The sequence below is a fragment of the Nuphar pumila genome, chromosome 10, assembly GCF_984573655.1.
Source record: "Nuphar pumila chromosome 10, dmNupPumi1.hap1.1, whole genome shotgun sequence".
Classification (NCBI taxonomy): Eukaryota; Viridiplantae; Streptophyta; class Magnoliopsida; order Nymphaeales; family Nymphaeaceae; genus Nuphar; species Nuphar pumila.
This window is the reverse complement of record NC_143258.1, coordinates 105,909,952-105,924,059: the sequence shown is the minus strand read 5'-3', so window position 1 is coordinate 105,924,059 and position 14,108 is coordinate 105,909,952. Positions and strand designations below refer to the sequence as shown.

Sequence of the window (14,108 nt, the reverse complement as noted above, 5' to 3'; positions counted from 1 at the left end):
TTTATTTGTAGTCAAAGTATATATATATGTGTGTGTGTGTGTGTGTGTGTGTGAATATATGTGCATTACCCTATTTGTAATGAAAGTAAATTTGTAAACAGAGAAAATATATGATTATATGTGCATTACCCTTTAAATGACCTTATTTATTATGGAATGACTTGGCAACTGTTGAGTGTCATCAACTACGTTTTTATGGTGATGAAGTACCATGGAATACAAGCCGATGTCACCGTCGTCATTATGTCAGTTTTTCAATTCGAAAAAAAACAATATGGGGGTAATCATTTGGTATATCCTTCAAACAAGCTGACACACTTATGTTAATGATGAGAGGGTGACAATGTTGTTGGTGAGCATATCCAAATTGTCGGACCACTTGGTTGATAATTTAGCGTTCAACTTCATTCATATTATGCAACCAAATGTCCTTTTTCGTGAGGTCCATTACTTGAATAATTACATTTTCCTCTATATTAAAATCTTCGTAGGGCCACCACGTTACCTATAAAATCAAGTTTTATTCATGGTTCGAGTCCTATATTGCATTAGTTATAAAAATGTAATCATTTTTTTAACATATGCTTATATTTGCTTTGATCAACACACAAAACTTTTTTTCCTACTCTTCCTCTCTAGCGCGTGACTTGGTCCACATAGCAACACATGAAAATTGAGGGACTAAGTCACGTCCAAGGGGGCATCCAATTAATGTGTCTCCATATTCAAATATACAATGATCAATACACAAATTATTAAATAAAAATAACAAAATCATGTTTTCATATCAAATCAATATTTGTATCTCTAACAACACCAATATGCCAGTCAAGTTTTTTTTTCACGCTTCGCATAAGTCAATGTTGCATGCAAGTGCACAATTAAAGTTGCTCCCTATGCAAATTCCTTGACAAGATCTGAGTTTTAAAGCAATTGCACAAGAGGCATGATAAAGTCTCACAACCATCCTTCCTTACGTAGTCTACCACTAAAAACTGCGAAACTCTGTGACAAATATCGCAAGATTTATAAAAATCTCACCGATATATGGCAAGAAATTGTTTGAAAGTTTAAAACAACAATTTCTCGAGAGATTTTCAAACCGTGGCCATAATGACAAACATTTTATTAGCAATTTCTCATTTTTCAAAAACTTGCAAGAAATTGAAAAAATTCCATAAATCTTGCAATTTTTGGCAAAATCTTGGCAATAAAAAACTAATTAAAAAATCTAAAAATTATTTTTATAAGAAAATATTAGTAAAAATTATTTAAAAATAAAAAAATACATATTTTTTTTCACAATAAATAGCAGTTTAAAACATAAATATCACATTTAAATAGTGGTATTTATGTTTTTTCATAAATCTCGTGATATTTTAAAAATCTTGTGGGAAATTGCCGTTTTAAACGTTGAGGCAATTTCTCATGATGTTATCATGAGATTTTCATAAATCTCGTGATATTTGTCACTATGACCTTGACAAATATCACAATATTTATATTTTAAAAAAATATGTATCATGAAAACCCTCAAGATTTTTATTTTTAAATGTGTTTTATTTATATTTTCTTATAAAATTTATTTTTAATATTTTAATATATTTTTCATTCTCAAAATTTTGCCCCAAAAATGCAAGATTTATGAAAAAAATTTAAAATCGCTTCCTCCAAAGATTTTGCAGTTTTAAACTTTTGTCACTATGCTGCGGACACATCCATGCGTCAGCGGTTTGATCCGGCGCCTTCTCACAACCACTCAGGCATGCCATGGGCAACTCCCACGCCAAACATCTGCTGTTAAATTCATTATATAATAACTTTTTGAAGATTTTTTTTTTTAAATTATGAAATTAGTCGTTTATGTTTCCAACAGGCGGAGAGAGAACGAGAGAGTTTGCCCTTTTTTCTCCGAGCGAGAGAGAGAAGTTGGATCACCCGGAGTGGGAAAATTCTTTCCACTCGCTTTTCTGACGGTCATTCCTCCAAGACAACTAAGGAACGGATAAGAAAAAAAACACCTCTCTTACTATAAGAAAACAACGATGAGCCCTGCACACCTCCAGTCTCCGATTCCTCACCAAGGGTGAGCCTAAAGATCTATTTTCTCTCTTTCACAATGATTCCGGGTCTACAGACATCGCCGTCCACTAGGCCCCCGCTATTTCCGATCATCACCAGGCCGGGTCATTCCCACCCACGGTATTGATTCACACGTACACGAAATCGAATCTCAATTTTGGTTCTTCTGTTGGTAGTTATTTATTTTTTCTGATCATTTTTTGCCTAATCCAAAGATTTCGGAGATACCCAATTTGTCTTTCTGGATGATTTTGATCAGTTTTGGTGTTTTTAGTTAGTTTTTAGCTTAAAACGATATTTTCTACATCGGATTCGAATCAGTATATAATTGGTTCATTTTTAATCTTCTTTAGTAAGTTTTTAGCTTAAAAACGATATTTTTGACATCTGCTTCGAACCAGTATATAGTGGCGTGCTTACCTTTGTTTTAGTTTATTCAAAATGTGGTTCCCACGGTTTGCTGATGTTTCTTATTTGTTATGAAATTTGTCTATGTTGAGATAGATTCTTTTTCATAAATTTTCTCATTATTTATTGTTTTTGTTTTAAAATTTTCTTGATAGTAAGAAGAAATTTGTGATTCCGGTGTGTGTTACTTTCATATTATTTATTAGCATCTTTTGTATGTATGGAACTAAAAGTTGATCCCAGGAATTCATATCCCACAAAAAGAGGAGGAAACTGCATTTGTAAAGATTACCTAAAGATGCTCCTTGTTCAATTCTTTTGTGGAATATGGTTTTGTATTTCATGTAAATCACAAATACAGCTCTTTATTCCACGGAAGGGCTATTACTTTCATGAACCTACATTCTGTTGGGTATTATGACAGTCTTCTTTATGATTTTCTGCTTTCATCAAGGCAACGGTTGTTATACTGTGTGATTGGCAGAATGTGCTTATTTTCAGGACGTTGGCGCCATTATGTTGGTGGGGGATGCATCCTATGTTGGTACCACTCTGTGGGCGGAGAATATATTGTACTTCGACCAAGTTGCATTTAACAGGTGGTGGTGGTGAGCTCGAACGAATTGCTTTTGCACGTAAATATGATATGGCCATTTCATTTCAATATTTTGTAGCATTGATCAGTCATGTCATGGTTGGATAGTTTGTAACATTGCAGTTTTCCTGTCAATGAAACACAATCGGCACAAAAAAGGACTAAGTTCACGGATTACATAATACATATCTATTTTCATGGGCTAAAGTGCCAAACCCTAGGCAATTGAATTATGTGCAAGTTTTGTTGAAGAAGTTGGAACATGTGGTGGAAGAGAAGATCCTCTATATGGGACATTGTATTTGAATGAGAATTTATCAGAAGGGATACAAGGGTTGGTTATTTGGTATTCCAAGGAGAATATTATATGGTCGAGAATAAAGAATAAGAACATTTGTCTACTTCTATTTATACATAAGTTCACATTAATTTGCTAATGCTAATTCTTCTCCTCAGCTTGATCATTAAGATGCACCACATAGAGGTAATTCCATCCATATGATTGTATTTGAATTAGAATTTATCAGAAGAGATACAAAGGTTGGTTATTTGGTATTCCAAGGAGAATATTATATGCTCGCGAATAAAGAATAAGAACAATTGTCTACTTCTATTTATACATAAATTTACATTAATTTGCTAATGCTAATTATTCTCCTCATTCTGATCATTAAGATGCACCACATAGAGGTAATTCCATCCATATAATGTGGTGGCTGGGGGGAAATGGCATCAATGTAATACTAGTGCTGACCGTAGTTACCAGAAGTGCTTAGAACCAGTAGGAATCATGATTCCTAAGAAGCATAGGAATCATGATTCTTAACTATAGGAATCATGATTCCCATGTCATGTGAATCCCTATTCCTATGTTCATGAATCCTGATTTTGTGACATGGGAATCCCGATTTTGTTAAGAATCCTAATTTCTATAATTAGGAGTCTTGATTCCCTCAACATGAGAATCTTATTCTTACACAAGAATCTCAATATTTATGACTGAGAATCTTGATTGGAATCTGGGTTCTCATATTCAGGAATCTTGATTCCCTTAGGAATCTCGTTTCTCTTAAGAATCTTGATTCTTATGTTCACATTGTTAAAATGTAATTGCAAACCAACATTGTAAGTATATATATATATATATATATATATATATATATATATATATATAGAGAGAGAGAGAGAGAGAGAGAGAGAGAGAGAGAGAGAGAGAGAGAGAGAGAGAGAGAGAGAGAGAGAGAGAGAGAGAGAGAGAGATGCTATGTATGTATGCGTATCTTTATGTGTATATATATTTGTCCTTAATACCCAAAAGGGTATTTCTGTAATTTCTCCTTTTATGCATATTCCACTTGGAATAATGCTTGTAATTTCTTCTTTATTTTTTTTTCTATTTTTTTTAAATGTCGAATCACATTGGGGGCCTCCCAATAGAGTCGTTGGGGCCCCCCAATGGTCACAAATGTGACCGTTGGGGGCTCCCCAATGACTCCTTTGGGAGCCCCCCATGTGGTCCCTTTTGCTTGTATAAATAGGGGTGTTCCCCCTTTGTAATTTATAAGCTTGAGAGGCTCAAGCATTCTTCTTTTTATTGAAACACATGCCTTAGTGCATGTTTGCTATTTTTACACATTTGTGCGGAGTTGTTCAAGTGTTGTGTGAGTGCCTTCGTGCACATCTTTTGTAAAGTATTTGTGATTGTATACGTATTCTCTTCGTAGACATTTTTACATGGTATCAGAGCCAAGTTGGTGATAGAGGATCATGGGATTATTCATTTTTCGAGTGCCTCGAAAAGCATGCCTTCTGTATTTTGAAGATTGAAGTGGTGGATCTTGCTTCTCCAATATTTTACAAGAATCTTGTGTAAGTAAGACTTAAAGGCATCATTTTGGTACGTATTTCTCCCTCTATCTTTACTCCCTAATGGGAAAAAAAGAGTCCTCCTTTGCTCTCGGCTTTAAACTAAATGGTTTCAACTATCATGTTTGGGCTGGGAACATAGAGGCTCACATAAAAGGGAAAGGTTTATGGGGTTATGTGCAAGGCACAATCCCGGAACCCGAACCGAAAATTACTATTGTTAAAGATGGAGAAATTAAGATTCTTGAAGGGGATGAAAGAGCAAAAGCTCTTGAAGATTATTCCAAGAAACATGACGAATGAGAAATGAAGAATTTTAAGATTCTTTCTTAGATTTTTTCGTCGGTTGAAACCAAGATTAATGCCAATATTATTAAGTTCAAGAAAGCTTCGGAAGCATGGTATTATCTTGAAAAAATGTATACCTCAAGGGATCTTTCCCATAAATACTATCTTCAAAAGAAGGCTCTTACTCTTCAACAAGGCGACATGACTATTAGAGAATATTTCGCCGACCTTTCTTCTGTTTGGGATGAGCTTGCTATGCTCGAACCAAAATGGAGTGAAGAAGCAGTTGAACTCCGTCACAAGCAACTTGAAGAAGATCGGTTCTTCAACTTTTTGAATGGGCTAAGGCCCGAATTTGAGCAAATAAGGTAGTCTCTTTTATCTTCATTTACTCCCCCCTCTCTTGAGGATGTTCTTACCAAATTAAGCGGTGAAGAGACCCGTATGGGTATAAGTAAACAAGGATCAAATGTATTTGTTGTTCCTTCTAATTATGAAGAAAATGATGGGGTCAATGCCGTATCAAGACCCGGAAACAATATAAAAGCCTATTGTCCTCCTCATTTCAAACCACAAAATCAAGAAGGAAATAGTGGGCAAAGGGGAAAGAAGGACTATAGCAAATTTTTTTGCCATTTTTGTAAAGAACCGGGGCATATCAAACCTATATGCCCTAAATAGAAGAGACTTCTAGCCATGGCAACCACCTATATGCCGCAAAAGGAGGAGGCATCTTCAAGTGGATCTCTTTCACTTAATCAAATCAACCTCTCCTCAAGGGAGCTACCTCCGGTCCACTTCCCTTTCAGGTAAAGTTTCTTGGCTTTTGGACTCCGGTGCATCTTTTCATATGTCCCCAAACATATATTCTCTTTCCGATTATTCAAAAAATATTTTACCATCTTTTGTTTCCACTGCGGATGGAACCTCTCTTGAAATTAAAGGCATAGAAAATTTGAAACTCAAGATTTTTTTATTCCAAAAATCAGATTTATACCTAAGATAAACTTAAACCTTCTCTTTGTTTCTCAACTCTCGAACCATGGTTGCGATATTAAATTTTCTTTTGATAAATGTTCAATACAGGATCGCCGGTCCGGAAAATTGATTGGGAAAGGGTTCAGGAAGGGAGACTTGTACTATATGGACTCTCTTCAAATTCCATTTTTTTTTGTAATGTTGCCCGACACAAAGATGTAAATGTGTTCCACAAAAGGCTTGGTCATCCTAACATCACCAAGTTGTCTTATTTACATTTTGCAAAAGATCTCTGTAAAAGTTCATTTTCTTGTAATGATTGTATTCTCGGGAAAATGCAAAGTTTACCTTTTGAGCAAAGAACTATGTTCTCTTCTAAACCTTTCAAAATTGTTCATTCAGTTGTTTGGGGACCTGCACCTATTGTCTCAAAAGGAGGTTTTTCTTACTATGTAATCTTTGTGGATGACTTTTCTAGATATTCATGAATTTATTTTCTCAACTATAAGCATGAAGTTTTTTTCGTGCTTCAAATCCTTTCATGTAATGATCATGAATCAATTCAACAACAACATAAAGATATTTAGAAGTGATTCTGCAGGAGAATATCTCTCCAATAATTTTAAAAAATATCTTGAGGATAGTGGTATTGTTGACCAAAGGTCTTGTCCTAAAACCCCTCAACAAAATGGGTTGGCCGAGAGGAAACGTAGACACATCATTGAGACCACTAGAACCCTTCTTATATCCCAAAATATTCCTAAAAACTTTTGGGCCGAGGCAACCCTTGCTTCAGTATATCTCATAAATCGCTTACCTTCTAGGAATTTGGGAAAGATCTCTCCTTTTGAAGTTTTACATAAGATGAAACCTAATTATAATAGGTTACGAGTCTTTGGTTGTAAGTGTTTTATACTTACTGATAAGAATGACAAACTCTCTCCCAAGGCTATTCCTTGCGTCTTTCTTGGATATTCCAAAACTCAAAAAGGGTTTCGATGTTATGACCTTAGAAATGATAAGTTATATGTCTCAAGAAATGTGACTTTCTTAGAAAATGAGAGTGGATTCGAAAGAAATATTTTCTACTAGGAAAATACTGATTATTCTTTCTCATTTGACTTATTGTCTAGTAATGATGATATGTCTAGTGATGATGAAGTATCATCAAATCATGATGGGGAAAATAGAGAAGATATTGATGAACTTAACTCACCCAATATTCAACAAGGCAGAATTTCAAGTGACCCAATAACCTATTCTCGTAGAAATTGAGATATTTTCAGAAGTGCTATTGATCAATATAGTGAGTCTGTTCCCACTCTTGATCACATAAGATCTGAAAGAAATAGGAGACCTCCAACTCGATTTGTCTCTTTTGATTCGTTTTCACCGAGATATAGAGCTTGTCTTAGTGCTATTCATTCTTACTTTGAACCAAGAAATTTTGAAGAAGCTAAAAAATGTATAGAATGGCAAGAAGCTATGCAAAATGAACTCAATGCTCTTAGGAAAGCTGAGACATGGGAATTCCAAACTCTACCTATTGGAAAGAAAACTATAGGTTGTCGTTGGGTATTTAAGGTTAAGAACTTAAGACTAAGAGTGATGGATCTCTGGAGAGATACAAAGCTCGCTTAGTCACAAAAGAGTATGGCTAAGAATATGTATTGATTATGAAAAAACTTTTGCTCCTGTAGCCCGAATGGTTACAGTTAGATGTCTTATTACTATTGCGTTTATAAAAAACTGAAACATTTTTCAAATGGATGTGAAAAATGCCTTTTTAAATGGTGATCTTAACGAAGAAGTTTATATGGATGCCCCACCAGGCATGAAGATTCCTAAAGATAAAGTTCTTCGCCTTCGAAAAGCTCTCTATGGTTTGAAACAGGCTCCCAAAGCCTGGTATGATAGATTTAACAGTGTAATGCTAGAAAATGGATTTTCTTCTTGTTATACTGATACTGCATTATTTACTAGAAGATCTGATGCAGAGATTATGATATTATTGCTCTATGTTGATGATATGTTAATTATAGGTGATGATGTTCAAGGAGTCAAGGGAATTAAGTCCGTCTTGACTTCAAAATTTGAGATGTCAGATTTAGGTTTTCTGACATACTTTTTTTTGGAATTGAGGTTGCTTATTCTCCACGTGGTTATTTTTTATCTCAATCTAAACTTGCCTGCGAGATTATTGACAGGTCAGGAATTTTCGATGACAAAGTTTGCGAAACTCCTGAAATAGTTGGCTCAAAAATGAAGATCGATGACGGGATCCTTCTAACCGATCCTACTCCTTACTGGCAACTGGTAGGCTCGTTGATTTACCTTAGCATCACTCAACCTGATTTGTCTCATGCAATTCGCATTGCCAGTCAGTTCCAGCATGCTCCTACAACCGTTCACATGAGTGTTGTGCTTCGTATCAACAGATATTTAAAACGAATTGTAAATAAGGGAGTATTCTTGTCTTCTTCTTTTGAATTAAAGTTAATTTTCTATACTGACTCAGATTGGGGAGGTGACCCTAATAATCGTCACTCCACCACTGTTTTTTGTGTCTTCTTAGGTGAGTCTGATTTCTTGGCGATGTAAAAAACAACAGAAGGTTTCTCTGTCCTCCACCAAAGCAGAATATAGAGCCATGACGTCCACCACAATGAAAATTGTATGGATTCGGTGTCTTCTAGAAGATATGGGCGTTTTCATTAGAGAACCAACCAAGTTATGTTGCGACAACAAGAGCGCAATTTATATTGCCAAGAATCACACTTTTTATGAGCGAACAAAGCATATAGAAATGGACTGCCACTATGTCAGGGAAAAATACTTGAAGAAGGTCATTGATCTTCTGTACGTGACGTCTGAGTATCAACTGACGGATTTCTTCACTAAGGCTCTTTGCTCGCCCAGATTTCACTTCATTCTTGGCAAACTTGCGGTTATCGCACCGTAAGTTTGAGGGGGGGTGTTAAAATATAATTGCAAACTAACATTGTAAGTATATATATATATATATATATATATATATATATATATATATATATAGAGAGAGAGAGAGAGAGAGAGAGAGAGAGAGAGAGAGAGATACATATATGCTATGTATGTATGCGTATCTTTGTGTGTGTGTATATATATATATATATATATATATATTTGTCCTTAATACTCGAAAGGGTATTTCTGTAATTTCCTTTTTTATGCATATTCCACTTGGAATAATGCTTGTAATTTCTTTTTTATTTTCTTTTCTATTCTTTTTATTTTTTCTATTCTTAAATGTCGAATCACATTGGGGGCCTCCCAATAGAGTCATTGGGGGTCCCCAACGGTCACAAATGTGACCGTTGGGGGTGTTAAAATGTACCTATTATATATATATATATATATTCTGTTTATTACATCAATACCCGATAGGGGTATTTTTGTAATTTCACAGTTGTTTTAGAAAACAACTATTTTTTCTTTTTTGATCAAATGTAATTTTTATTTTTTATTTTTTCATTTCTTTTTTTATTATTTTTGAGGACCAAAAGGGGCTCCAACATAGAAGTCGTTGGAGCCCCCAACGGTCACAAATGTGACCGTTGGGGGCTCCCAACGACTCTATGGGAGCCCCCTTTTGGCTCTCCTTTTGAGGCCCTTTGGCCCTCCTTTTTCCTCCTCCTTCTCTTGTATAAATAGGGGTGATCCCCTTGTGTATTTTCATCTTGGAGAGCTCCTCTCTCTTTTCAATAAGAGGCTTTGTATATTGTTGCCTTCTTAAAGGCTTGTGCTTGTATTGTCCCTTCGTGGACTTGTGATATTTTCTCTTTTATTCATTGTTGTATGTGCTTGTATGCACTCTTTATATTTCCGCAATATCTCATTACATGGTATCAGAGCCACTCGATTCTTGAAGGAAAGGTGTGGTTCGTGTATCTCTTATTTTGGTGGACATCTTCTCACTTCTTGGCAACATCATGGAGACAAAGATTGATCTTTCTTTCAAACTCAATGGAAAGAACTATATGATGTGGGCATCGGCAATGGAGAATAATCTCAAAGGGAAGAAGCTTTGGGGTTATGTCATGGGGACCGTTCCGGAACCTAAGCTTATGCTCACAAAAATGGAAGAAGATCAAGAAAAAGCTCTTGAGGGAGATGCTCGTCTCAAGGCCATTGAAAATCATCAAAAGGAAGTAGAAGATTGGGAAAGCAATCACGCAAAAATCCTTGCGTGGTTTATGAACAATGTGGAGCTTAAGGTATGTGCTAATATAGCTAAATTTCGTCGAGCCAATGAGGCTTGGTCCTTTATGAGGGGTATGTATACCCAAAAGGATCTTGCAAGAGCATACTTTTTGCAAAAAAAAGTTAGAACCACCAAGCAAGGTGATTCTAGCATTCAAGACTACTATAGTGCCCTTAACCCACTATGGGATGAATTGGCTCTTTTAGAGCCAAAGTGGGTTTCTATGGAAGATGTTGATTTAAGACAAAAACAAATGGAACAAGAGCGATTGTTTCAATTTCTTTTTGGGCTACGCCCCGAATTTGAGCAAGTGAGATTCTCACTTCTCCATAGATCTATTTTTCCTCCTATTGAGGATGCTATTGCCGAAATCACTCAAGAGGAGACAAGGCTTGGCATGAGTAAGCATGTTGATGAAGTCATTGCCGTATCCAAACCGGGTAACAATGTTAGAACCTATAAGCCTCCTCATTTTGGGAAACAAGGGAACTACAATGGAGGAAGAAAAATGATTGTTTGTCATTATTGCAATGAGCCGGGTCACATTAGACCCGTTTGTCCAAAGCTTATGGGAGCCTTCAAGCCTAAAGTAGCCTCTCTTGAAGAAACCACCTCCAAAGAAGATGAAGGCAAAAACAATGACATTAAAGAAACTCTTGGACAAATATCTATGGCTCTCCAACAAATGCTTAAAGTTTCTTCCTCCACATCGGGTGCGGCCATTGCTTCGACATCATCACCCGGTACGTATTCTTGGATCCTTGATTCCGGAGCTTCTTTTCATATGACCCCTCATGAGAATGCACTTAGTGATGTTTGCATCAATTCAAAGGACTCTTGTGTCTCAACGGCCGATGGAACTTTTTTGAAAATTTCAAGTATTGGCTCTTTTAAAGATTCTCAAAATTTTTGTGTTTTAAAAGTAAGAGTTGTTCCCAAATTAAATTTAAACCTTTTTTCGGTTTCTCAAATTGCCGACCATGGATGTGAAATATCTTTCTCATCTAATGGTTGCTTTGTGCAGGATCTCCGGTCCGGGAAGCGGATTGGGCAAGGCCATAGAAAGGGAGACCTCTATTATATGGACCATCTTGATCTCCCTACAAACTTTTTTTGTTCTTATGTCCAAGAAAAAAATATGGAAACTTGGCATAAAAGACTTGGTCATCCAAGTTATTCCAAAATGTATCTCTTTCCTTTTGGAAACAAATTTTGTAAGGAAAAAGAAATTAATTGCAAAGATTGCATTTTTGGAAAAATGAAGTCTATTCCTTTTCCAACTAGATCTTTTTTCTCATCAAGGCCTTTTGAATTGATGCATTCGGATGTTTGGGGTCCTTCTCCGGTTATGTCTAAAGGGGGTTATTCATATTATGTTACGTTTGTTGATGACTTTACTCGGTATGTTTGGATTTATTTCCTTAGTCATAAGTCGGAAGTATTTACTTTCTTTAAAGATTTTCATAAAAAGGTTCAAAATCAATTTCAAAGTAACATATCTATTTTAAGATCCAATTCCGGTGGTGAATACTTATCTCACGAATTCCAAAACTATTTAAACCAAAATGGCATTTGTCATCAAAAGTCATGTCCTAGGACTCCTCAACAAAATGGCCTAGCGGAAAGGAAACATAGGCACATTATAGAAACCGCTAGAGCATTGCTTGTGTCTAGAAATATTCCAAAAAATTTTTGGGCGGAAGCCGTTCTTACCTCAACCTATCTAATCAATAGAATGCCCTCTTCTAAGTTAAAAAATGCTTCTCCCTATGAGAAACTCTTTAAGTTTTCACCCGATTTTAATCGACTTCGTATTTTTGGTTGCAAATGTTTTGTCCTACTACATAAAAGGGATAAGTTATCTCCCAAAGCAATTGAATGTGTATTTTTTGGATATGGTGAAAATAAAAAAGGGTATAGATGTTATGATTTTAAGAATGATAAACTATATGTTTCAAAAGATGTAACATTTCTCGAAGAAGAAAACGGTTTTGATAAAATAGAAGAGACAAATGAAATTGATTATGTATTCTTATATGATCTTATTGATGACATACAAGAAGATTCTCTTGAAAACATAGATGACACTCACGAGGTATCCCCTCTTGACATAACACTCTCAAATGATAATAATTCAAATACAAATGTTCATGATAGCAATGCCAATATAAATGTTTACTCAAGAAGAAATCAAGAAAAACCTATTAGTGCCCTCGAAAAATACTCTCAAATTTCCGAATCCATTGAGGAACCACAAGTTAGGCATTCTTCTAGAATATCAATACCCCCAAATAGGTTTGTCTCCTATGACTCTTTAACTCCCAACTATCGGGCATGTTTGATAACTCTACACTCTTATTTTGAACCAACCCACTATAATCAAGCTAAATCTATACCTCATTGGGTTGAAGCAATGCAAGTTGAACTAAATGCTTTAAAAAAGGCCAATACTTGGGAAGTAGTTGATCTACCCTCACACAAAAAACCTATTGGTTGTCGTTGGGTCTTCAAAGTTAAAACTAAAAGCGATGGCTCTTTGGAACGATATAAAGCAAGATTGGTTGCTAAGGGATACTCCCAAGAATATGGTATTGATTACGAAGAAACATTCGCCCCCGTAGCTCGTATGACAAGTGTCAGAACCTTAATAGCTGTCGCATCAACCAAAAAATGCCTATTTATCAACTTGACGTAAAAAATGCTTTTTTAAATGGAAGTTTAAGTGAAGAAGTTTATATGGATCCACCACCCGGAATAAATATTAAGCAAGGTCAAACACTTCGGCTTTTAAAGGCATTATATGGTCTTAAACAAGCTCCTAAGGCTTGGTATGATCGTTTTAGTGATATCATGATAAAATTAGGATTTCATTCTTGTTATACTGACACTGCTCTTTTTGTTAAAAATGCAGGTTCTAGTATCGTAATTTTGTTGCTTTATGTTGATGATATGATTATCACTGGAAATGATCAAAGTAGTATTATTAATGTTAAAAATATGTTAAAAGATAATTTTGATATGTCTGATTTAGGTTTTCTCAGATATTTTCTTGGAATTGAGGTTGCATATTCTCCTAGAGGATATATTTTGTCACAGATGAAGCTTGCTGCAGATATATGTTCTAAGTCTGGGATTTCTGATGATAAGAAGGTAGAGACTCCCGAGGTTATTAATGCCAAGTTACGGTTAGAGGATGGGGTTCTTCTGGAAGATCCTACACCGTACCGACAACTCATTGGGTCTCTTACATATTTAACCATCACCAGACCAGATATCACTCATGCGGTTCACTCAGTCAGTCAATTTCAGCATGCTCCTACAACCGTGCATATGAGTGCGGTTCTCCGAATCATTCGCTACATTCGGAATACCATCAATAAAGGGCTATTTCTATCCTCCTCTTCTCCTTTGAATCTTCTTGCTTATACTGATGCAGATTGGGGAGGTAATCACAATGATCGAGTCTCAACTACTGGTTTTTGTGTCTTTTTAGGGGACTCATTGATTGCCTGGCGATGCAAGAAGCAGCAGAAAGTTTCACTATCATCCACTGAAGCTGAGTACCGGGCAATGGCAACCACAACAATGGAACTTGTATGGCTTCGCAGTTTGCTTAAAGATATGGGAGTTGATATTACTGAAGCCTCCAAG

The 14,108-nt window shown here is 35.7% G+C and overlaps 1 protein-coding gene across 6 annotated transcripts in view; it reads left to right on the top strand.

Annotated features, from left to right (window-relative positions):
* The first annotated feature begins 1,871 nt into the window (after positions 1 to 1,871).
* Positions 1,872 to 14,108, top strand: part of LOC149827776 (ion channel POLLUX-like protein, putative (DUF1012)) — a 135,209-nt gene continuing 122,972 nt past the window's right edge. For 2 of the 6 annotated variants that reach the window (XM_090019619.1, XM_090019617.1), the window contains exons 1-2: positions 1,872 to 2,202; positions 2,992 to 3,089. In XM_090019619.1, coding sequence (XP_089875745.1) covers positions 2,120 to 2,202; positions 2,992 to 3,089 — 181 coding nt within the window. In that variant the 5' untranslated portion in view covers positions 1,872 to 2,119. Of the gene's footprint in view, positions 2,203 to 2,991; positions 3,126 to 14,108 lie in introns of all 6 variants that reach the window. The other 4 variants (XM_090019618.1, XM_090019616.1, XM_090019620.1 and 1 more) reach the window with 2 other exon arrangements.